The following is a 27,087-nucleotide window of genomic DNA, read 5'->3' as shown; positions in this document are numbered from 1 at the left end:
ACACGGAAGTCATGATGACTCAGCCTCCAGAGAGCCAGGACACACTTAGACATAGATAACACGCACGCAAACACACGCACGCACGCACACACGGAAACAAACAGCACATGCATACATTAACACGAACACAGAACCTGGCATTAACAAACGCACCCAGTCGTAATGTTTTTTTCCCCCCCACACACAGATCGGACATGTTTGAGCAAAGATGTCGCTCCTAAAGCTACACTGACAGACTGTGTGACTATGTATGACCAAAGCCAACATCTGGATTTTAAAACGCAGGGTGACGCAAGTTGTGAGAGGCCTCTACTGAAGCCAGTCCTTCAGCAGAACTGAGACCTGGTTCTGCTTAAGCATCAGTGGTGCAGCAAGTGTGATTAGACAGCACTGCTAAGTGACTGCAGCAGCTAGGTCCATGCAATGGCCATTAACCCGGTCTGAAGGAAGGAAAAGCGTAGCCGACCGCAGAAGAATACAGTCACTGTGTGAGAGAGAGCGGGAGAGTACCTCAGAACATTTGACCCAAAGGGATGTCATTTTATAATACACTGCACTAGACCTCCGTTCCCTTATGCTCAGACTCCCTGCCTTCCTCTCCCCCTCGCGATAAGCTCTGCACTCGGTTGGCTGTTGTTGCCAGCTGCCATGGGGACGTAATGATGTCACCACCGGCACTTCAGCTCAGACGGTGGGGGGGGGAAACTGGAGAGAGGCTGTGTAAAGTCTGACAGCGGGACCACCAGCCTGCTGTAGTTTGCTCTGGGCGGCACTGGGACTGAAGTAACTCGGAATAGCCAACGTTACTCTGGCGTCGTTCAGCCGAGACCCCTGCCGTTTCTACACCATGCAGACCGCTGATGAAAGTCCGATCACTGCGGAGGTGGATTCTCTTTTTAAAAAAAAGGGGCAGACCAAAAATGGGCAGGGCACTAATTCCATCCCTCTGCAAGCAATATGGGGTGACAGGACCGCAGACATACAGACACACAGACACACATGCAGACAGAAGTTATATAACACGCAGGTGCTGTGGACTTGGCAGGAAGCTTTGGGGCAATAGGACACGCTGTATTGACCCTGCGGCTTACTACTGCGTCCTCAGAGCTCGGAGCGAGGAAGACGGCCACAGCCATCTGAAGTGTCCTTGAAATGATATTACACTACACTGTCAAAACCTTGCAGAATGCCTTAAAGGGTAAGCACCAGATATTTTCGAAATTGAACTACAACCGCCAAAATGGAAGATGTCCAATTTTATGATTGCCTGAAATAATATTGCTTTACAGGCAAGAAATAAGCTGTCACTGGTTTTACTGTGACAACGTATCCAACCCAATAACCCTGCTTCGTGATATACAGGCCCGATTCAAAGCTAACTAGACACGCATTCCACTTCTTCAAAACTAGCCTATACCTACATTCAGGTAGTCATAGTCTATGAATCTTAACAAAGCAGTCTCCATTCAATTGAGTGCAATGCTGTATAAAGCACAAGAGTCAACATGTAAGTTAGCCATGTGGGGTGATATATATCACTTCCTCTACACCTCTGGGTCCCACTATAACGTATTGCAATGCAAACATTGGGGTAAAGTTATGCAAGAAACTCCACTTATCAAACTTGCCTGAAATCAAAAATAGTTCTGACCAATCAATGAGATCGCCATTATTCGTAGGCCAACTATTCCAGCTAGCTCGCTCTACACTTGACGTGTCCTGTTGGCCTATGCTAACCGTACACTCGCTAAAGCACTTCAAGGTCGGTCATAGTTACATAGCGAATACCATAATCAGACCGTGAAGCAACACGTACAGATTATTGAAAATAAATGGTTCATTTACCACTCTTTATCGTCAATCCGGACATTGCACGCCGGTTGTTTGCCCTCCAAATCCTCCGACTTCTCCGACTCCTATCCATGCTCTGGCTCAAACCTGAACATCCGTATTGCGCCTTCAGGATCAGTAACGTCTTCTACATATTCAGACAATCATCAAAAATATAATACCAGGGCTGCTTGTTTTCACACTGCGACGTCACACAAGAGAAGTAATTTTCCACCATGACTGGGCGTTTCCATCAGCAGCGATATGAATACTCATGGAATCATACATACGAACAGCGACTTCAGCCTAATTTAATGAAAAACCTCTACAATAAAAACCACTGGTCTGATACCTTGAGATTTTCCATTGGTCTGAAAAAAAGGTTCTACCTTCATTTTTTATTATTCTCTCCATTTTTAACACCAACAGACACTCCCAGTACAAGTCAATGAAACTACAAGAACTAGACTTTCAGAAATATGTTGCAAATTAAGGAGGGAAAGACCCACATATTTAAAAAATAAATAAATAAATACATTTCACACGACCAGTTCTGAATGAATGTGACTATCGAAGTTACACTGGCTGCTGTTGTTCAGTGGCACTCGCTGTTCAGTAAACGAGCAGCAGTGTGTGAACCAGGCACAGCAACGTAAATGAAAACGCCGAGGGAGGTGAACTTGGTGCTGGTGGAATAAGTGACTGTAGTCCACAGAGCAGGGCACACTCCTGAGGGACTCTCCCCTGGGTCCCTGTTCACCGCTGTTGCCATGCACACCGGTAAAACCATGACAACACAAGTCACACTGCTTCTGATGTCATTTGTTGAGCAACTAAAGGCTGTGGCCTCAAATAAGACGCCGTGCCAAACTGCAAACTACTTCTGGCGCTTTGCGGACATGCAGAGGCTCACAGCCAGGATGACGTGGGCTGTGCTCATCCTCCTCTTCAGCCGATAGGTTAGACGAGGGCCTTCCTAGGGCCGGTGACCAACTGAACCATGCACTGGAAAAGCAGAAGCACAGAACCTCAGGCTCCGCTGGGGCTCCACAGAGACAGAGGCTGTTCAAAGCGCGTGTGTAAAAACACCTTCGCAAAAGACCAGAGTGCCTTCAGCGACAGGAAATAGGGCGGCTGTTGTCATCGCACCTCCCGATGCACCATACGCAGAGCGCGAGAAAAGTCTTCGGCGGCTATAAATAATGGCAGCGTCAAAAGGGAAAGGCTTCGGTTACACAACTGCTAGCATTACTGCCGCACGGCACAGCCTCAGCACTTAGCACTGAGGAGCCGCACACAGGAGCCGCACACAGGAGCCGCACACAGGAGCCGCACACAGGAGCCGCACACAGGAGCCCCACACAGGAGCCCCACACAGGAGCCGCACACAGGAGCCCCACACAGGAGCCGCACACAGACCCCGCACACAGGAGCCGCACACAGGAGCCGCACACAGGAGCCGCACACAGGAGCCGCACACAGGAGCCCCACACAGAGCCGCACACAGAGCCGCACACAGGAGCCCCACACAGGAGCCGCACACAGAAGCCGCACACAGGAGCCGCACACAGGAGCCGCACACAGGAGCCGCACACAGACCGGCAGACACGCCTTCTCAGTAACAGCTGCTAACCTGTGAAGGAAAACTGCCTACAGTTTTTATTGGTAGACCTGCATGAAACATCAGTGTCAATAAAACGAACATAAAACAGCTTGAATATGGAGCGCACAGTGATGAAGGCGGTGGAGAAACAGTGGGAAATTGTCATCCATCTCAGCCTCTTTCGTAAAGTGGAGAGACGCAGAGCAGGCCAGAGCACAAACAGCATCGATTGTTCCGCCTCTTTAGACGACCTCTGACCTCGGAGTAGATGGAATGCGGGCAAGGGACATGGAATGAGGACTGTGCGATAAAACAACAGGAAATTGTTTTACCTTGTGTGAATTATAAGCGCCATTGTTGTCATTTTTCCCCCCAAATTAACAAAAAAAATAAAAATCATGAAAAAAAAAAAAAAAAACCCTTCGACAGTTCCCCCTTTCCAGCTTTGAAAGCGCTAGAAAACAATACGCTACAGTGGGACCCAGAGGTGTAGAGGAAGTGATATTGTGTTGGTGGATAAGTATCAGGGCGGACACCCGGCACCACCCCATCTACGTCCTGAGTGAGTCCTCCTCTGCTGAGGCCCGGTGGGGTCATCGTCCCCAAACGCCCCCGCAAGCCACCACCCACATCACGCCCAAACGCACCGCCCCCAAACACATCACCCGCCCCCAAACACACCACCCCCAAACGCACCACCCCCAAACGCACCACCCCCAAACGCACCACCCCCAAACGCACCACCCCCAAACGCACCACCCCCAAACACACCACCCCCAAACACACCACCCCCAAACGCACCACCCCCAAACACATCACCCCGCCCCCAAACACACCACCCGCCCCCACACCACCCCCAAACACACCACCCGCCCCCAAACACATCACCCCGCCCCCACACCACCCCCAAACACATCACCCCGCCCCCAAACACACCACCCCGGCCCCAAACACACCACCCGCCCCCACACCACCCCCAAACACACCACCCGCCCCCAAACACACCACCCACCCCCACACCACCCCCAAACACACCACCCGCCCCCAAACACACCACCCCCAAACACACCACCCGCCCCGACATCGCCCCCAAACGCACCACCCCGCCGCCACACGCACCGCCCCGCCCACATCACAAACAAGGAAAGAACGCGCCGCCCCCAGCTCTGCTCTCTGCGCGCCGGCTGCAGACGGCGATGAAGGAAACGTCAACGTGACGCCGGCTCTCCTCAAGCCAACAGAGGCCAGCGACGTACGGCTGACGACCGAATGGTAAAAACGGCCGCAGATAAATCAATCACGCACACCACGCAGATTACACGCGGTGGCAGGAGTCACAGAGCCTTCTGGGAAGCAGGGCAGGCTCATGGCTGGGTCTGACGATGGCGCTCGGACAAAGAGACTGGCGAGGAATTTAAGCGTGAAAATATTACATTTTCAATCTGTCAAAGCTTTCATCGCTCAACGGTGTGTGGGCTGTGGCAGCATTTTTTTAAAAATAGCTAGAATAATAACAATAAAAAAAAAAGCACAATGCAATAACTTGGGGAATGCAACATCTGGCATTTCATACAGGTCTACCAAAAAAATTGAAGTAGGTGAAATGGGTTTCTTAGGCCAGGGGAACTCCAACAGGAGATGATCACAGACTGATAAGCAAGGTAAAAAATTCCACTGACCAAAATCCTGTAGATCGCACAATTTGATCGAGAAAACGTTGGTACATATTAGTCAAAACAATCCCCATACCATAGAACAAGACCAGCTCATTTTAGGCACCAGATTAACAGGTAAGATTACACATCACATTGGAAAGTGAAGTTGACTTGCAAGTCGGCTGCCAGGCATAAAGCACAGTACATACAATCAAATAAATCAAACGAGAAACAAACAAAAGAAAAAAACAAAGACATCACCAACATCATGTGATTTCAAGTTAATACGTGTACAGTGAGGAGTTGGCACACATTTGACAAGCATTCCTTGACTAGAGTAGAGAGGATGATATTGCCATTTACTCCAACTTCACCTATTTCCTTGTGTCCTAAAATAAAACACTCACAAGGTTCGGTCGGCGTTACTATAAAAGGTCCTGGAGTGGGCAGTGAGTCCATTCCAGAACAAAACAGTCATTCCAAATCTTATTAGCCACAGACATTTTAAAAAGGAAGCGTTCAACATTCTCGTCCCTTGTAAATACGTGTGAACTCTACGCCCAGCCAATGGATGTTCTGGTTCATCCGGAAAGACATGCAGTGTTTAAGTAAGCAAATTCAGCAGCTAGCATGTCCTTCTGGGAACCTGCTATCATTCACTGGAGCTAAGAAGGGTGACAAAAAGCAAAGTTAAAAGGATGAGTTAAAAGGGGATCGTGTTTGAGGGAGATGCTGCAACGGACTGATATGTGCGGTATTTCAGAAAGACGAGGGCAGAGGTGAACACACTTTGTGCATTGGGCAAAGTGTACTGAAGGATAGTGAGGTAAAGGAATGAAACAAGGAGGGGGGGGGGGGTTCAGCACACCCCATATCTGAGACGGTCCCAGCTCCGCGTGGCCATGCCCACAATAGCACTGAATAATAAATGAAAGTATTAAAAATGAAGAGAAAAATGGACAGACATTTCAAACGTTACTCCGCCTGCACCTTTGCGGGATTACGGCGTTCCGTCACTGAAAGGGTCGGGGAGCTCCAGCTGAATACGCGCGCCGTTCTGGAAAGTGCAAACTAACAGGCCCCCCGACTGCCCGGGGGAGAGGCATCTCCCTCTAACGGCGTGTTGATTACCCGGGAGTGAGGGGGAAAAGCAACGCGCCGCACACGGTGCCCGTTATGGTGCAAAACAGCGCGTGTGTATTACACTGGCGGGCGTGGCACGTGTGAGCTGAGGTACTCCGCACGCGGGGGCCAAAGGGAAGCACAACTGGAAAGGCAGCGCTGAACCTACAGCAGAGGTCACCAACCCTGGTCCTGGAGAGCTACTGGGTCTGCTGGTTTTTGTTTTCACCCTAAAATCAGCACCCTGTTGAGACCCAGGTAACCAGGTGAGGCGAGTTAGCTGTGTAATCAACTGCTCTATCTGCTCTGATTGATAAATTAAGTGCAGAGTAACAGCGAAAACCAGCAGACCCAGTAGCTCTCCAGGACCAGGGTTGGTGACCACTGATCTACAGGACCAGAGCAGGGCTGTCGTGCAGGGGCCGTCGTCACGGCGGGCCCCGGACCCCGGGCCCCTCACTGAGGCCGTGCTCCTCACACCGCCCGCTCTCGGCCACCTCCGCTGAGAAGTCACCACGACGTCCAGCAACCGCCACTGTCGGCTTCACGTAAAACGGCACCGGTTTTCCTCGTCTCTCGTTTGAATGAGAAAAGCCTGCCGGGATCGGCGGGGCAGGAACCATTTTAGGAACGGGCTGACATTTTTATGACCATTGTCATTTGCCAGTAAAGCGTTGTGAACACATTACGAGTTGACAATGCAGATGCTGATCGACAATGGTTCTGGTCCCCTGACAGCAGTTCCCTGCAACAGAAGTGAAATAGCAGAAGACAGCAAAGATAGGCTGCTCTGTTTAGTCTAAAACCTCTTATTACAACAGACACCGAACGCCAAAAGGTCATTCGCAACTTTCGACGCAGTGATACATTCGTCAAGCAATCAGAGAAAGTTTACCCGTAAGAAATTGTCACACACCATCGGAGTACCTACTCCAATCAAGTGAGAGAGGCCACAGGAAACGGTGCTCCCCTGGGGTTGAGAGCAATATGGCTGGTGTCATTATGAGAAGACGGCTCAAACACTGCCGTTATTTAGACTGCCCACCTTCTCAGCACGAAAGAGGCTCGCCTGGCACGCGCCTCAAATCACCGCAGAGCTTGCGAGCGCTTTTCAAACACGACTCCTTCACTCGCTCGGAACTCACGACCTGCCGACTTCAACCACCGAACTTGCCCTACGGTCTTCTCCCATTCTAAACCAGGCCCCTGAATGCACAACCCTACGGGCACACAGGAGAGAGGGGCTACACGAACAAACATAAAAGAGCAAACCTATGCACATACGTTGATAAGACACACAAACAGGAACAGGAACGTTATGAGAGAAGACACGGCAAGATCAGAAAGATGAGGCCTTCAGACTAAATGCGCGAGAAACGTCGGCTTCCCGTTTCGGGAAAGAATTTTTTCGAATTAAGAGCCTTCGTGAATTATAGAGGGTTAAAGCACTTAACATTCACACGCGATGACTTAAAGACTCGTCAGACAGCGAGTGGGTGGTTTGTATAAGGCAGTTGCCTCAGGGAAAGGCCATCGATTCATCCCTGGCTGCATTATGGCCATGGCCAAAGGCGTGCCAAATTTCACCCCCCTTCCAAGGGTCCCAGAGCACTTATCTGCACTGACACAAATTCATTCGCACTCTCGCCATCAGCCGAAAATACGAGGCCGCCCCTCGTCCAGCCCGGACGGCCAAACAAACGCCTCGAGTGCCCCGCGCTGCCAAAGGGGTTATTAAAGGCCTTTAGATAACAGCCTCAACAATGAAGGGCTTCAGCTCCATTTCATGGCGCATGCACCCATTCACGGGACGGATTCTGTGACCCAAATGCGCACAGCTCCTGCGGTTACCCTCCGCCGTGGATAGAGAGGTTTTCAGAGGCTCGTCAAGAAACCCCGGCTGATTTGTTTGGAATACAACTCAACGGATCAGGCCTGTGCCTGATCTAAACACAGAGGGGGGAAAAAACCGGGTCCCAAGAACATCGAAGAGCTTCCAAGTAAAGCCCGGCGAGGGAGAAACCATGGCAGTTGATGGCATGCTGCCCACAGCAGAGCAGCCAGTGTCCTCCTCATAAGGGCAATGCCTTCCCACCCCACCACACCCTCTGATGAGTCCAAGAGTTTCTCAGAACAAAGATGTGGGTTCCACTGGGAAGCCACCGCGCTTACGCACACGGACACAGTGGAGCAGGAGCGATTAATACGGGCCCCGGCCCGGTTCCGCTGAGACTCGGGGAGTTCAGAACAAACGGGGAGCGGTAGGGGCCTGGCACCCCGCGGAGATGTGATGATGCTGCTGGAAGAGCCGGCGCTGGAAGGGCCGATAGCGTCGCTGCGGCAGGGGAGTTATTATTAGGCCGGGGTGGCTCTCTCGTGTTACCGGAGTTATTTTCACAGGCACAACCAGAGTTTCCCCCTGTGCTGATCAGACGCAAAACAGCCAGGGAGGCGCTCAAGACCCCCCTGCAGGGAAATCAAAGGCGGGCTCTGTGGTGGACCGCGGCTGCCTAGCATGTGCTGGGCTAGATCAGAGAGCAGCCCCCGCTGCCTACACACCGGCTGGGGGGACCGGGCAGGGGGGACCGAGCAGGGGGGACCGGGCAGGGGGGGACCGGGCAGGGGGGGACCGGGCAGGGGGGGACCGGGCAGGGGGGACCGGGCTGGGGAGCTGGGCGCTACTGCTGTCCATTGAGAAGTGCAAAGCCAGTAAGGTTGGCATTTATATAGCGCCTTTATCCAAAGCGCTGTACAATTGATGCTTCTTATTCACACACACACACACACACACACACACACACACACACACACACACACACACACACACACACACACACACACACACACACACACACACACACACACACACACACACACACACACACACACACACACACACACACACACACACACACACACCGACGGCGATTGGCTGCCATGCAAGGCACCGACCAGCTCGTCAGGAGCATTTGGGGGTTAGGTGTCTTGCTCAGGGACACTTCGACACAGCCCGGGCGGGGGATCGAACCGGCAACCCTCCGACTGCCTCAGCCATGTCGCCCCCAGTATGGTGGGGAGAGTCTACCAAAAATGGGAGGACGATTTAAAATCCGGGGGCCAAAACGGGGACCTAGGGGCGGGGAGCTGTGATTCGGATGAAGACCGAACTCTTTGAATCTGCCACCACCAGCGAGTAGGGGGGAGGAACTGGAGAATGGAGGGTGCAGATATATCCATTATTTAACAGCCCAAAGATTAACATTCACATGCGGTACACATCTTTGGTAGCCTCTGCGATGTCTTGTGCCTTGAATGCTGACAGCGGGGCCGGGCCGTAGGACGTACCAAAAAAGCTTGGTCAAACCGCAGGGTTAACTCTGCGACATCCCCTTTCTGTCCCCGCACACTACTGCCAGTCAGAACTGAACCAAAACTCATCAGGGGGCGTTCCACCACAGACAGTCATCTGAAAAAAGAGAAGATCCCCCATGGCAATTGGGCTTCCGCACCGTTGGCTAAATTTCAAATACGCACTGGAGATGTTTGGAGTGGGAGCCACTCTGCTGCACTTCTGCCGGGGGCCCGTTCCTCAGGGCTGGAGCTCCGGCAGCAAACACTGCAACGCCCAGGTCTGGGCCAGGTGGACGCTTCCTAATACCTCACCTCCCACTTCTGCAACCTGTTGCCACCCCATGGTGCGGCCGCTTTTTGCCCCACACACAGAGAACCCCTCCCGGGTAAGCTCCGCTAAAGCTTCCTCGGTGATGGCCACGTCTCTCCTGAAAGGGCCTTCTCTCAAAGGCGCTACAGCGCACACCGGCAGGGGGGGAGGAGAGGGAGAGCGCTTTACTGGGTGCAGAGGGCACTGCGGGAGCTCCTCTCTCAGACACGCTGCAATCAGTCAGCCTCTCTCTCTCCTCATAGAGCACTGTGGCTCGTCTAGAGATCTCAGCTAGCGCCTCAAAATGTCCGCTCCGCGCTCCATCCGGACACATGTGAGCCTTGTGCCAACGCCACTCTTAAGGGTCATGTGATCATTCCGGCAGAGACGTTACGGAGTGAGAATGAGCCGCCTCGCACTGCTGACTGAATCAAAATGAGACGCATGCTACGGGCAGATAGAGCTTGTGTACGGTTATGCACACTCCCTAATTTGCAGTGATAGAGACGGTCAAGCTAATCCGACAGGGCCTACAGGACCAACAGTCTGCCCTTGATTCGCTATAGATGGATTTAAACTGGGTTTGGAGTAGACTACTCGCTCCGGGACAACTAATCAATCTCGCTATTAGTCACACATGACTTCTCTAAAATAAGAGTATGAATGCAAACAATGATAGGGCCTGTAGTTCTTTCTGCCGAGACATACGTAGCATACATGAAGAGCATGTTTATAGGCAAAAACAACAGCAAAGTTATTTGTAAAACAATGGGGGAAAAAAACAAACCCAGGACTAGAACAGCTGTCAAGAGTATACACTAGACCACAAAACACTAAAATGACAATACTGTGCTACTATAGCATTGTGTTACCGTGCTTTTTTTCCAGTACAACTGCGGCCGATTTAAAATTACAGAGCAGAATTCAAAACGCATGGCCTAGGTGCAGCTCTCAAAATGCCTAGACAACACAGCTATAGCTGTGCAGGTCTAAGTGTCTAAATAACACTGCCATAGCTGTGCAGGTCTGAGTGCCTATATAACACTACCATAGCTGTGCAGGTCTCAGTGCCTATATAACACAGCCATAGCTGTGCAGGTCTCAGTGCCTATATAACACAGCCATAGCTGTGCAGGTCTAAGTGTCTATATAACACTGCCATAGCTGTGCAGGTCTCAGTGCCTATATAACACTGCCATAGCTGTGCAGGTCTCAGTGCCTATATAACACTGCCATAGCTGTGCAGGTCTCAGTGCCTATATAACACTGCCATAGCTGTGCAGGTCTCAGTGCCTATATAACACTGCCATAGCTGTGCAGGTCTCAGTGCCTATATAACACTGCCATAGCTGGGCACATCCGAGTGCCTATATAACACTGCCATAGCTGTGCAGGTCTAAGTGTCTATATAACACTGCCATAGCTGTGCAGGTCTCAGTGTCTATATAACACTGCCATAGCTGTGCAGGCCTAAGTGCCTATATAACACTGCCAAAGCTGGGCACATCCGAGTGCCTATATAACACTGCCATAGCTGTGCAGGTCTAAGTGTCTATATAACACTGCCATAGCTGTGCAGGTCTAAGTGTCTATATAACACTGCCATAGCTGTGCAGGTCTAAGTGTCTATATAACACTGCCATAGCTGGGCACGTCTGAGGGCAGGGCTGCCTCCATGGGCTGGGTCGGTCTCACAGGGCCCAGGAAAGATTAATCAGCACAGTAAGAATGAGTGGAAGTGGCAAACTAAATTATTTACTCTGCGAGGGCTCGGAGCCAGACGGAGCTGCAGGGGCCAGATTATGTGGGCGGGGCCGGGAGGACTCTCAGGGAGGGGCAGCGGTACCTTCCAAAATTCTCCCACAGACCGTGCAGCTCGCTGGAACCCCAAAACAACGACCTCCCGGTCCGAGAGGCCTCCGAAACAGCCGGAAAGGCAGGGACTGGTACGGCACATACGTAAAGGCTGCGTCCATTCTTACCAAGGAGTGTTCTCTTTCCATCATCGATGATACCCATCTATGCACTGTGCGTTGGGTGTACTGCAACTTAACATGGAATAGGTTGTCTGATGTCGCCGTTTTTGGCCTGGGCTCCCTTACAAAATCTTAATAACTAATAAATATTAAACAATCGCAAAGCGTCAGCTGGTAGACAAGGCAGGTGCGTGGAAGCTGTGAAAATTCAGCACTTTTTATTCGAATGAACTTGCAGTGAAAGTGCTTGGCGGTATGGAGGCCATTAGGGCATGGTTTGACACACAGGGCTGCGGTGGGGGAGGGTCACCAGGCCTGGAGCAGGTGATAACTGCACCCACCGCTGAGCGATACACAACACACGCAATCGTCACCTGCGAGAACGCAGCGTCCAAATTACCGGGGCCGGATCCTTTCGGAGCGGTCCTGTTGTTGGCCGAAGCGGCTCCGGGGCCACGGCCGGGCCTGCTGTGAGCAGCTGCATTCGTCAGCCGGCCGTCTCGGGGGGAATCACAGAGTTCTGCTTCCTCATTTCTATTTGAAGACTGCTTATCCCAGGGTTTCGGCGGTTACAGTTTCCCGCCTGATGAACTCGACCGGCCGCCGCTGCGTCGGAGCGCAGCTCGGAACACGTACGCGCCGCGCAGACTCGCCGGCTTCACTGCGGGAGCCCCGTCGAGGCTTAAGGGGAGTCGCAGAGACCTGGATTCCCCCGGGGGAGGCCCGACCACCACGTGCACGTGCTTTCCTTGAAGCCGCCTCCCCTCAGCTGTTGCCAGGTCGTATTTTCAGGGCCCCCCCCCCCCCCCCCCTCGTCTGACCGGTGGGGCCGGCCGGCGTGGAGCCGTGACCCCTCTGCCCCCCTTCCCTCGCCGGGCCCCCTCCACCGGTGCGCCCTGCCCCTCCCGTTCCTTCCCCCCGAACTGCCAGAGGTCAGTGCCACTGCTTCCTGTTCCCCGCCTGTCCCTCCCATCCTCTACCCAGGCCTGCGAGGGGGTTAGAGGGGCCTGCCGACTCATCTGGGCCGGCTGGGTCTCCACAGCTCCACCAGGTGGGACTTGGGCTCCTTCTTCCTGCGCCTGGCCTCCAGGACAGGCAGAGAGGGGACAGTGGAGTGAAAGTGGGTGCTGTAGTTGACCGGCCGGTTTCCAGTTAAAACTGGAAATGAGACTTAAAACAAACCTTTGAATAACTGGGTAACTAACACACACACACACACACACACACACACACACACACACGAGGCTTAACACTGCTGTGCAACCTGCTTCACAGCGAGGCCTGCTTGAAATGTGTTGTCTTGCATCAGACCACAAACCCTGAGATGATCCATTAACTAGAACCAGAAACTACTGTAAATATCCAAAATATTCTTCACGGCACACAAAAACTGTCTGAATAATCCAGTATATACACCAAAACGAAAAATAATATTCTGAGAACTACTGAGCTTCACAACTCTTAACGGTTGAAAGACGGGAAGGTTGAACGCACCGCACCCACTTGACTCCTATTAGAGAGGAGGACGTTCAAATGCGAGAGTCACTTCAATTATTCATGTGAAAACTGGGAATTTCATCTTCGTGCAGCCCGAATAATATTCTTTTCAGACTGAATACAGAGAGGGGCCTCTGTAGCCTTTGCATTTATTGCACTTTCATTTCCAAATTTTGACATATTCCAAATACTGCATTCAACTTTTTTTTTCTCTCTCCCTCCCTCTCCCTCTCTCCCTCTCTCAGACATGGTGCAGCAGGCTTTGAACGAGACCGTCTGTGTCAGGAGCTCGCTGAACCGCGCTGAGTCTGCCTCGGTGAAAAGACCTACAATGCATCGGCGTGCAGACTGCGACTATCCACCACAAAATGGAGCCCTCTCCCTACAAAACCCCCCTGAGCCAGCTCCGCAGAGCCCGCCAGCCCTTCCCAGGCTCTGGGGAAGCTCAGCAAGCGCGTTACGGTGAATCCTTTTTCGCGGTGATGGAGGGGAGCGGACAAAGGACCGGCCGTGGGGAGCCATCCCTTCACGTGGCGGGTAGGCGGGCGGGGAGCGGAATCTTCAAACGAGCCCGCCGCCATTACTCTCCAGCTCCCGGTGGAGAGATCGGCCTGGCGGGGCTCGTGCGGGCGAGGAGCGCAGCCCCAGAAGTAGGTCACGCCACGCACGGAGACACGGGCCCGTCCCGCTCCCCGACCGAGAGGCATCTGACTCCTGGGGCTGACGGCGGGAGGAGGGAGCGCGACAGCCGTGCCGAAATCTGTCGCACACACACCTCCGGGAGAGAGGAGCACCCGGGTGAACACACACACCTCCGGGAGAGAGAGCAGCACCCGGGTGAACACACACACCTCCGGGAGAGAGCAGAGCCCGGGTGAACACACACACCTCCGGGAGAGAGCAGCGCCCGGGTGAACACACACACCTCCGGGAGAGAGCAGAGCCCGGGTGAACACACACACACCTCCGGGAGAGAGCGGAGCCCGGGTGAACACACACACCTCCGGGAGAGAGAGCAGCACCCGGGTGAACACACACACCTCCGGGAGAGAGCAGAGCCCGGGTGAACACACACACCTCCGGGAGAGAGCGGTGCCCGGGTGAACACACACACCTCCGGGAGAGAGCAGCACCCGGGTGAACACACACACCTCCGGGAGAGAGCGGAGCCCGGGTGAACACACACACCTCCGGGAGAGAGCGGCGCCCGGGTGAACACACACACCTCCGGGACAGAGCGGTGCCCGGGTGAACACACACACACACACCTCCGGGAGAGAGCGGTGCCCGGGTGAACACACACACCTCCGGGAGAGAGCAGCACCCGGGTGAACACACACACACACACACCTCCGGGAGAGAGCAGCACCCGGGTGAACACACACACCGACCGCGGGCACAGACCCACAGGCACATTTTAACAGTGAATACGACGGGGACACAATTAAGGCACACCCGATTTAAGCAGCCCAGGCCGCGTTCGCGCCTTTGTAAGCTCTCTGCTCCACGACCCGGCGCTTACAACGGCGACATAATCGGATAATCTGAAATTGTGCCTCGACCGCGCAGTCCCGAAACCCCAAGGCATGCGCTTCAAATGCCTTAAAAAAGCGACGCGCTCAGGAAGCCTATGGCCCCAAATTGCAGTTTCGACAGTTCTGCACATCCAGCCAGTCTATTTGTGAACTTCTTCTTTTAACGGACAGTCTACAGTCCGCTTCTGCTACGGCAGGCGGAAAAACTACAGAAGAAGCAGTGTGGGTTGCAAGGTGGTCACGTTGGCATGCATTTCACAACAAACTGTATCTTCGGTCTCCTGGTCCAAGGCACAGCTGTGCATGCAGGTGCCACACAAAATGAAAGCACTTTGAGTCACCCGGCATTAGCTTGTAATGAGTGAGTAATTCATCGCCTGAAAAATACAGTTGTGAAAGCAGGGAGCCTAAATCTCACACTCTGGCACGTGTGGCTGTTATTTACAACACCGGTGCAAAATGTGAGTAATTCAGATTTTGTTCCTAAATGGTCTCTTTAAGACAAGAGAGGCTACGCACTCGAAGTCAAGCTCCGTTTGGGTTCTTGCTTTGAAAAAAGAAGAAAGGAAGAAAAAAAAAAGAATTACCACACCATAATTTGTAATTATGCAATTATAGAGGCAGCACTGTAATTAAGGAGCTGCACTCTGTAACTGCTACAAACACAACACAACAAAAACCGATGAAAAAAACCCTGCCCTTAAGAAGTAGAGATTCTAAAAAAATGGCATTGCCTCTATCCTTCATGAAAACCCACATTATGTTTTCCTGACGTATTACTGTGCAAAACAGCTGAAGGCAAATGACAATGGCCGACAGCAAATGAGCTACACCATCTGACGAGTACCATCACTTAAGCAGTCAGGCAATAATACGGTGGAGGAACTGACCAATGTATGAGGCAAAGCTGGTGGCACTGCAAAGAGCTGTGAACAAGAGATTTCATTTCTGACAGAGTTACACCATTGGGACAATTCCAAAACGAAGAAAAGGTCACATTCTGGCTTGCTAAAGTCATGTTTTATGGAACCAAAACTGGACAGCCTTATTGTCTCCAAAGTGCCATGAACCCAAAGCCCCAGAAGCCTCTCAGAATAAGTCTCCCAGCTGACAAAATAAATTCTTCTTGAGGCAAACGTGTGCTTGACAGATTAACTGTATATGATCCAAACGCTAGCACCAGATGGGGAAGTAAAACAACACAGTGCGCAATCCCCACCACAACGCACAGACCTACAGAATGCAGCTCCAATCTCACAGACAACAGCAGCAGTTAACAACTTCACAGCGAAATCTGTTGCTGCTCTATAGAGCTCTGCACAGCAGCTTTCTGTGAAGCACACTGGCCAACTGCCATTAAAACTTCCTCCACTGGCTGGTTCCACCCTGGGCTACAACATGAAAAAATGAGCACTTTCATAAAAGCCACATTGCACCGAAAAAAAAAAAAAAAAAAAGACAGAAAAAAAAAAGGCTTATTTTATCATTTTGTTTTTCTTTCACTTGAAATAAAACTGGAACTACTTTAAAAGGGTGTTTCTCCATGAAGCTTTGTCTACCACCATGCGTCGCAATGAAACAATTAAAAAGCTCTACGTATGCCACACTGGCCATTCTTAGCGGTTACGACGGCTTTAATCAACACTGTGAGGGGAAAGGGTCTGAGAGAGCGCTGCAGACGTGTAGATCTCTCCACAGTCTATTCCTGGCCTTGGCCGTCCTTACCTGCTTCCTCCTCTGGCTCCTCTTGCAACGAGAGGTCCGTTTCCCCACATGCGGGCTGGCTCCTCCAGGCTATATTTCCCATTCAGACCTGACGTTATACCCAGTCAAAAAACTCTGCTTCTCCCCTCCGATCAGTACCATTGTAAATGTGCTACAGACACGGGGCCAGGGCTACTGACCAGCAGCATCACACTTGTTACTCACCCACAGCAACCCATGATTCCCTGTCATTCAGACTGACTCAGAACAATGCTAATGGGTAGATGCTAAAAAAAGGAATGTATAGGAATTATTCCAGGAAGAGGAAAGATTCACAGCTCGGGAGATCGCCGGTTCTCTGGGTTCTGGCGAGCTCTGTGCATTTCGTGAAAGCCGCAGGGAATTCCCAACTAGCCACAACAATTACTCAGCCGGCTTGTCAATAGTGGGCCTTTCTAATAACGTCCGGAGACGTATCGATCAGGCAGCGGTGCCCGGGCGGTCGGCAGGTCCTCTGTATCCAGGGCGTTCTCCAGAGCGCACCGTCGCCGGGTCCTCAGACAGACAAAGGAACGGAGAACCCCGCCAAAAAAAAATTGAGGGATCAGGCAGGCGGCTGTAATTAGGGGTAGTTATCCCGGCAGAGCGTTTCAGAGGCGTGGTTCCTGACGTTCCCCCGCTACCTGGAAAAGCCACCCGTGCGCTACGGTCTCTGCAAGGCTTTGGAGAGGACCTGCGCCCAACGGACTCTCGGGCCGGGTTTCTCGGTGTGACCGAAGTCTCGCCAGAACCCTACGGCGACTTGCGTGGCCCCGCCTACATCCAGCGTATACGAAAACTTTTAATTACAGCACCTTTCAAAATGCCTCCGGGAGGAAAACATGTTTGGCATTCCAGCGAAAGCCACTTGCTCATTTGGACTAAACCTCAAATTACAGCGCAGAGGAGGATCCGGGCTTCCATGGGCTGTACGGAGCGGCCCCGGGCCGTTTCCCCGTCCGCGCGCACACCCAACCGATCACCGGCCGTTTCCCCGTCCGCGCGCACACCCAACACCCAACCGATCACCAGCCGTTTCCCCGTCCGCGCACACACCCAACCGATCAGCGGCCGTTTCCCCATCCGCGCGCACACCCAACCGATCACCGGCCGTTTCCCCGTCCGCGCGCACACCCAACCGATCACCGGCCGTTTCCCCGTCCGCGCGCACACCCAACCGATCACCGGCCGTTTCCCCGTCCGCACACACACCCAACCGATCACCGGCCGTTTCCCCGTCCGCGCGCACACCCAACCGATCACCGGCCGTTTCCCCGTCCGCGCACACACCCAACCGATCACCGGCCGTTTCCCCGTCCGCGCGCACACCCAACACCCAACCGATCACCGGCCGTTTCCCCGCCCGCGCGCACACCCAACACCCAACCGATCACCGGCCGTTTCCCCGCCCGCGCGCACACCCAACCGATCACCGGCCGTTTCCCCGTCCGCGCGCACACCCAACACCCAACCGATCACCGGCCGTTTCCCCGTCCGCACGCACACACCCAACCGATCACCGGCCGTTTCCCCGTCCGCACGCACACACCCAACCGATCACCGGCCGTTTCCCCGTCCGCGCGCACACCCAACCGATCACCGGCCGTTTCCCCGTCTGCGCGCACACACCCAACACCCAACCGATCACCGGCCGTTTCCCCGTCTGCGCGCACACACCCAACACCCAACCGATCACCGGCCGTTTCCCCGTCCGCGCGCACACCCAACACCCAACCGATCACCGGGCGTTTCCCCGTCCGCGCACACACCCAACCGATCACCGGCCGTTTCCCCGTCCGCGCGCACACCCAACACCCAACCGATCACCGGCCGTTTCCCCGTCCGCGCGCACACCCAACACCCAACCGATCACCGGCCGTTTCCCCGTCCGCGCGCACACACCCAACCGATCACCGGCCGTTTCCCCGTCCGCGCGCACACCCAACACCCAACCGATCACCGGCCGTTTCCCCGTCCGCGCGCACACCCAACCGATCACGGAGCGCGTGACTGCCGCTGGGCGTGCGGGGAGAGACCGAACGGGCAGGCGGCCGTGCGGATACCCGCTTCTCCCTCACGGAGCCGTGCGCTTTTCCCTCCGCCAGCGCGTAACCGAAAGTCATCGGCTACGCCACATTAGCCTCCAAATTTGATCATTCCTGCATGTGCCTTTAATGCCTAACACAGAGAACAGCTGTGTTTCATTCTGACAGCTGCTGCTCGCTTTCTTCCCTTTTAAAATCATCTGGATGCAGAAGACCTGTTCTCCGGTTTCAGACGTAGGCCTCCCATCCCGTCGACGTCTTCGCCCCACGTGCAGCCTAGTGTTAACCAGGTTGCAATTCAGATCATCTACCGGGACGTAGTAAACATAATCACCATTCATGTATGAATGTCAAAATAGCTTGGTCTTTGATCAGATCTGAACAGATGCAGATATAGCATTTTTGGGAAATCAAACTAATTTGTCACATTTTAAACCAAATATTCCAGCCCAGCTTTAAAAGAATGGCAGTCTTGATGCTTTTCACCACATCAAACTAAAATTGAAAAGCTACAGTACCTAGATAAATATTTTCAAGTTGGTGCTGTGAGCAGTTTCTTTTTTTTTCATTTGAAAAGGTTTTTCCTTTGTTACTCAGAAAGACAGGCAAAGAACCAGTCAGTCAGACAATTTACAATGCAAGAAAATATAATACATATCTTACTCTGAAAGCACTTTTTTTTAATAACAAAAAAATACAAAATAAAATTAAATGTGACCGTGTCTGCCCGGTCACATATCTGAGCGTATTTTGATGTTAAATTGCGCTACGGCTGAGAAACCCAACCCCTCGCCCCAGTACGGCTGCCCGCTCTGCGCTGAACGCGGGATTAAGAGACAAAAATAAGGTTCACTGCATTGTCTTTTCTCTGTAATTGCCCTGCTGGCGTGACGGCGGGGGAACGGCAGCGCCCGGGCTCCGGACGGAAAGAGAGTTACGCTGCGGATGCTTTGGGCGTGAGGTAATGCTCCGCTCGAGAGCGCCCAGGTCAGCGTGGAGCGCACCCAGCTCTCTACGCACCGTTTCCTGTCTCCGCGGCCCGGCGGTGGCCTTGCGTCACCGAGCGAAAGAAAGAAAGAAAGCGCGTTGCCAGCCGTACGAAAGGGAAATGGGTAAAAGGTCAGATACGGAGTGAGAAAGCGTATCACGCACACCTCCGCCTCGCTCATTACCCGAGGAGCGCGGGGCGAACCTCCTCTCCGCACAGCTGAGAACTTATTTTATTTGCTAAAATAAGCAACAGATGGCGTCGCTTTTCTCAAGCCGCGGCACGGACCCACTCCGCTCGGAGGGGGAAAAACCGCCACTAAATATAGACTCTCGTTACACTTCGCAATTCATAGGGATCCTACAAGGGCTTTTTAGCTATTTTTGCGAATCGATGACAAAATGATTTTACATTTTTAAAACGTATTTACACAACAGAACATGGAGCCTACGTAGATGGTGCATGCACAGGACGGTGATATTATGGCAGGTATCCCAGCAGCAAAACGAATCCCTGCTTATTTTCCTGCAGATCAGGCCAAAATGAAAAGGCTGTGAAGACGTTTTACATGTGATGTTAAAAAACAAAAACAAAAACACCAGTTTACTTTCTTCCTTTCTTCTTGTGCTTGCAGAATGCAAGGAACCCGTGGGTCTGACACCAGCAACTATTTCCATTTTTGTCCGAACTACAGAAAGTGAAAAATAGAAAACAAGGAAGGCAGATATAACTTCCTCTGGCTTACGCATCAGTATTACAAAAGGAAACCAATGACTGGGACACATTTAAAAATAAATGTTAAAGAATGCTTTAAAAAATATCCAACAGCAACCCACTGTACATATTTACACTCTGCACGCAATATCTGAGTAAGTACCATAGGTAGGCTATATTATTCACAAGAGTATACGAGAGAAAAAATGAAACGACACAAAGAAAAAGCAACGGAAGAAAAAGACTGGACTGTAATTTGCAGAAGGGCTATCGTATTCCCCCGGTCTGATTCCTCAATATTCACGGAGCAGCTCCGGCTTTAGAGAAGGTTTGTCTTCTCAGAGACAAGGTCAGGCATTAAATTCAGCTGCTGTGGCGCTGGGCTCACTCTACAGTTACGCGGCCACGGTACGGACCGTCTTTTCCCTTCAGAGGGGCTCCGCGTCAACCTGCAGCCGAGGTGGCGATGCAAATAACGTGGGCGAAACACCAGCGCGGTCGATGAATAAGCGTCATCCTCCGACCGTACGCGGTCTTACAGTCCGCGCACGCCGATATGGTATTTGTATCGTTCACTCTATTCAAGCCATCAGAGTCGGTGGAAAAGGCGACTCACCCATTGATTTCAGAACCATTCCAACGTGACGCTTTAACGCCATTCATTCAGTAGGCTTATATTTTAAATTAGTATGTTTAAATACTGTGGAAAGTAGGGCCGTATTGAACACTTTTTCATTATGTGCTTTTAAAGTAGACGGCAGCTTTTCGAAGCGAACACAAGCGAGCTCAGTCCATTCTTCGGCTTCTCTGCGCGCCTCTCCCACCATGTGCAGCTCCGTTCTCTGCCGAGAGACTTCCAGCGAATTCCTGGCCTCGCCGTCTCCCGTTTCCTCCGTCCACATCTGCATTAGCTCTCTCAGACTCTCACCTGCTCAGCAGGCCTCCTCAGCGAGAGCCCTCGTGTCCTCTCTCTCTCTGCGGCCCGCGAGCACACGGCGTTACCCGCCGGTCCTCTCCCGACGCTGAGCTCAGACTGCGCGGGCACCCTGGTGAATCCAGGTGATTTTTCGGGATCCTCCAGTAACGGGGTGGCGACTCCTTCCCACTTCCGCAACTCAGTATCCGGAGAGGAAGCCGGATGCACTTCCTGGTTTTGTTCGTTTTTCGGGTGACACCAGAAGAACTGCGTAAATTTTGGTTGGGGGGCCACGCCTCAATATATCCCATATGGGCCAGTTTGGGGGGGAAGAAATAGGTGGGCCGGGGGGGAAGTGGAATGAGAAGCCCAGCTGGTGGTTCCTCTCCCTGCAATGTGCAGATAGCCTACACCCCCCCCCCCCCCCACCACCGGAAAAAGGGAACAACCCTTTTCCGAATTTTACACAGGTGACAAAGCTTCCTCTGCAGTCCGTGCTGATGACAAGTTTCCCTGCCTCAGCCCGCAGTGACAACGGCACACAGCCTGCCGAGATAAGAGACTTCTCAACTCGCGAGTGACGTCAGTGTAAACAAGAGCGGGCGGTTCACTCAGGCACAAGTGCTCTCGGCCCTGGCCCCAGGATTAGCTCCGTCCGCTGCACAGGAAACGGGGAAAGGGCCTGGCTCTGCACTCAACGCTGTCAGCCCGTCTCCGTCAGTCCTACTCCTGATGTCAACTCTACATTACATTACATTATTGGCATTTGGCAGACGCTCTTATCCAGAGCGACGTACAACAAAGTGCATATCCATAACCAGGGATAAGTTCGCTGAAAGACCCTAGAGGGAAGTACAATTTGAACTGCTACCTGTACAACAAAGATAAGGACGAGGGCCAATTTTTTTTTTTTTTATTTCAACTCTACATTTCACATTTTAAATGGCCCCTGAGCACAGACCAGCGGAATCAAGTGTTATTAACTGATCATCCGTTATTGTTCCAAGCACTGAGTGACAATTAGAAACAATTCAATTACAAACCCACGGAAGTGATGAGTGTCCCGTTAATCCGAAACAATCAAAGTTGAGTTTGCCATTCAAATCAATTTCGTATCATCTTGCCATTGCGGACTTAGCAACAGTCCATTAGTAGCAGCATGGATGTGAAACTAAGCAGTGCAGCAAACTCAACAGCAGATTGCAACACAAGGGAATGAACAGAACCTATCTTTATTCTTCAGAAACATTTCATTTCCCTTTCTACACATTATAATATCCCTTTCAAGCTTTTGTTTTAAATATAAGCCCCTCGTACAAACAAGCACCCGCCCCCTAAAAAGTCCATAAATTGACTGGTAGCAGGATCTGACAATTCTGAGAGATGTTGAGGGCCATTTGCTCAGATATTTGCTTGGCTCTGAAAAACTAAGAAATTAAATCAGCCCTTCCTGCACCTACATTCGCTGAATTAATAAATATCATGAAACTATTTTGCAGGCAGTAATACAAGCATATTTCACTCTGTCTGTCTCGCTCAGCAGGGAGATTCCTCAATGACGCTGAGAGAGTTCTCCTAAACAGCATCTCATGTCTGAACACATCTAGTTTAAGGGGGGTGGGGCGGCGGGGGGTGTTGGTTCTCAAAGAATGCTCAATAGTGACATTTCTCAAGGGGCCACCTGCCGTGCACTCGCGACCAGCTCTCCGACAGAAACACTGGCAGGGCCGTGGCTGGTGACTCCGGACGCCCTCCGTGAGGGGCCGCTTCGGGAGGGAGGAGGTCGGGCAGGACGTGTTGCAGCACTCATCCGTCCTGCCCTGTTGCCGTGGCGGCGCGTAACGACCCCGGGCCGCGTGTTCCGGCTCATTCCGCGCAGTTCAGACAGAGACAGGGCCCGCAGGCGCATGTTCCGGGATCAATGCGTGCACGTGGCAGCAGCCGGCGACAACAAGCCGGCAGGTGACCCACTAAACACACGGGCGCTCTCTGCGCTAAGCACGGCGCGATTTACGACCGTCTCCGCCGGGAGCCGACAAGTAGGAGCCACGGCCATCGAACCTCGATTGAAAAACAACAACTTTATATTCGTCGGAGAGACCCCGCGGCGCGGACAGCACGGACGGTCAGGGATTAATTTCCGCATTGCTGGACGTTGATGATGAGCTCCACAGACTCCAGCTTCGGGGGAGCGGCAGAGCCGCGTAAAGCCACTGGACACAGCCGGGACAATGGCGTCTAATCCCGCATAGCCCACTCTCAGACAATGTGGGCTCTGTCAAAGTGACACCTCTGCGTTTTGCCATTCACGTCGTCAACAACCCCGTGTCCAGCCTGTCACCCCACGCTGACAGTCAATGAACCGCAGTAGGAGCAATGACCCCCAAGTCAACCCTCCTAAACTGGTAAATAAAACAAACAAATACGTCCAAATATGCAGGCTTCCGCAACTTAATGAATGCGAACTATTTGGCACAATAGGCAATTAGGCAAACTGAAAAGGGAGGGGGAGGGGGAGGGGGAGGGGGCGGGGGGGGGGGGGGCAGAAGACATCTCATCTACAGAGATCTTTACAGCACATTGAGCTGAAGCAAATATTGGGCTAATATTCATTGCATATTATAGATCTAGACAGATAACAAACAGATTTGTCTCATTGGCCCTCACAGAGCACCAGACAGCAGTGAACAGGACCAGAAGAGTCTCTATTTCATATTTCTATTTCTATTTCACAAATTCTCTCTGCAATTAAATGCTTTAAAATAGAAATCAGATGCTCTAAACCTGGATAAGGTTGATGTAAAAGAAGCATTGTTCTTCATCTTGAGCAATTCTCCATCAATCCCAATAGATCCTTAAGCTGTGAGAAGAAACAAACAGCAGCAAGGCCAAAATCAAAACATGCCACACACGGATCTGAGAAGCTGAACGAACAAGGAGAACACACTGGGGTTCAGATATAAAACAACTTAACTCCAGTTCCAACCATTTTTTAAACACAGCATTACACTGGAAAGTACTTAGTGCGCTTATGTGTTGCACTTATTTTAATGATTATAAAAAAAGATTCAATCATATTCAAGATTTATCAATCCATTCCAATATCTGCCAAATTTCTGTGCGATGACACTGGGCGCATAAGTAAGCTATACACATCTTAACGGTACAACTCGTCCAACGGCCAACAAGTCAGTCCAACGGAGGATGTTATTGAAAGCAGTGGCCTGAGACTCCCAGTTGAAGGGGAACGGAGAGACAGCTGTGGGTGCAGTTCTGAAGCAACTCAGGTTTCCTTAAAACAGCAATGGGCCACATTCTGTCGCTTCCCTAGAAGTCCTAGTCAGTTCAGCGCTGCCATGCATTTCATTTGCACACTTAAAGATGCCCATCTCCTTCTCCCGAAAACACACAACGTACCTGTACAGAAGACTGTATAGAGAAGCATTGTTTCTACCGGCCTACCTCAGGCTTAACGGAATGACTCTAGTGTAACTAGACTAGTGTAAAACCAAAACCAGCAAAAACAATTTAAAAGAAATAAACATACCGATACAGATGAAACCAACTGACGACATTGTTGTAGACCGTATGCATGCAGACAAGTGTTCACTATTTTATGAACACTGAAAAAAGTACGGAGCACACGAATTATCATCAAACCCAATACACAATACAGACAATGTTCAACAAGAATCGTTTTACACACCCTGATGTATTTGCTAGTACAGGTAACGTTATGCAATTGATCACCGCTGGTTTGCAACACGAGTGGCAATGTTGCAATGATTTTCCAAGACGATTTTAAACCAAACGACCTAATGAGCGAGTCATGTTAAAGCATTTCATTTAAACGAGCACTGTATACATGGGCATTTAAGTTACCTAGTCTCTCCAACTGTGTGTCAGTTCAAATGCTAGCGACTAACGATACCTAGCTAACTAATTTACTTTAGCCAACTTAGATGAAATCCTCTGTGAATCTCAAATTATTAACTTGTGTCCTGATATCGTTATAGTCCCGTATAGTACATCTACCTACATACAATGTTTCCAAATAACGGCAACTTTAGCTAGCTAGGTGGTCAACATTATAATTAGAAATGCAGACAGCTAATTGCAGAGAAATATTTCGAGAATGGCTAGTTCGGGTTTACCATCCAAAATAACACAGGCAATTTAACCAAGCTTGTTAACCACCTGGATTCATTGTTAAGAGGAGCGTACGATAGACTATTCGATAGACTAGTAACTAGTACTAGCTAGCTCCCCTCCCAGTTACCTTTATGCGTGCCAGCCAACCTTAGGCAAGTTAACTTAGCTAGCGATTAAAATACTGGTTCGCTATCTGGCTAGCTAGATGACACACTGCTAGCTACCAATAACGGTAACGTTAGCTTACTAAGTTACGTTAGTTGTCCAAGATGACAAAAAAAATGCCGAAAGCTAGCCAAATAACTAGCAAACGGCAAATATTAATGAGCTAACTAAGCAACATTAAACAAGGAACAGTGCAGTAACCAACTTCAAAAACCTAGACAAGAGAAAATGGTTGTCTCCAACTTGCGAACGTTAACTTATCTAGCCGACCAAACGTTCAGAAACCTGGTACATAGTACATACCTTCCACGAGACGAATAGCAAGCATTCTAGCAAAATTACGAGTATTAACTCGTTAGCAAAAAGACTAGTTATCAAGCTAGCTAGCCGACGTGAGATGGGCCTGTGTTAGTAAAATGGATAGCAACCTAGCTAACTAAATTTCCATCTTTTCAAGAAGGCTATTTAAATAGGTAGCTAACGTTAGCTAATATTAATCGATCGCAAGCTGCTAGCCAAAACGGCTCCGCAACGGAATCTGAACTAGACCGCTAGCTACACACAAAAATGAGGCCTACAAAATCCCCAGACTGGCTTGTCAACACCAACGACACTTTATGCCTGTAGTTGCCGGCTGTACTTACCTTGCTTGCTTTCAATTTTCCCCGACATTTCGATCACAGAGATGGACTGGTAAAACAAGAAAACCCCCAATATACGCTGTTTCTCCGATACTAATTATTATTATTTTACTCCCGCATTATCAGGCAATGCCGTCGGAAAGCAGTAAATTCGACAAATATATAAAACCCGTTTATTCTCTCACACACATTGGCTAGCCTCAGTTAGCTAGCTAGCTATCGGTAATTCAGCTTCCAAGTCCCAATGTTCAATGAGGCCACAACAGCTCTCCTGACCTGTGTGTGAACGTAACACAGAATACCACCCCCTTGTGTTTGGAATGAAACCTATCAAGGGAAGGGTTCGGCAAGGGTTTTTATTTTAATATGCCTTCCGGCGACATATTTCATGCATTGGCAATTTCCAGGGTCCTGAACGGTCTCTCAGCACGTTGAGCCCACATTTTGTAAAACTAAAGCAAGACATTCTAAATTACAACGTTAACGCCGCATAATATATTTGAGGTTGGCGTTTAATTATTTGTGATGGAAAAACAAAGTACAAAGCACCAAAAAAATGATGATGATGATGATGATGATGTTTAGTAGGGGGCCAAACACAGCAGCTGCACAGGCACCATGTTGTTGTTATTAGAGTCCAAGCACATAGTGCTGGAACCCTTTTTGATTTTTTGATTTTCTTTGTCTTTCTCTGATACAGCTAGCTGGAGCTCAGAAACCATAAGTCCTACAGTAATTATATTTAGCAGGTGGGCTTCTATGACCCCCGCTACTCAGGGAACGTATCACACACATATTGGCCAGATGGTGGCGCTATAATGCATTATGTTTTGGTTCAAAACTT

General features: G+C 51.0%; 1 protein-coding gene across 1 annotated transcript in view; it reads right to left on the bottom strand.

The window, feature by feature from the left end:
- Nucleotides 1-26,511, bottom strand: part of rapgef1b (Rap guanine nucleotide exchange factor (GEF) 1b) — a 65,998-nt gene extending 39,487 nt beyond the window's left edge. The window contains exon 1 of the mRNA XM_061261924.1: nt 26,247-26,511. Within this exon, the coding sequence (XP_061117908.1) occupies nt 26,247-26,274 (28 nt within the window). The 5' untranslated portion in view covers nt 26,275-26,511. The remainder of the gene's footprint in view (nt 1-26,246) is intronic.
- Between the last annotated feature and the right edge of the window lie 576 nt (nt 26,512-27,087).

This window comes from Conger conger, chromosome 12, assembly GCF_963514075.1.
Source record: "Conger conger chromosome 12, fConCon1.1, whole genome shotgun sequence".
Classification (NCBI taxonomy): domain Eukaryota; kingdom Metazoa; phylum Chordata; class Actinopteri; order Anguilliformes; family Congridae; genus Conger; species Conger conger.
Note: the sequence above shows the minus strand (reverse complement) of the source record. Positions and strands in the feature narration are given on the sequence as shown.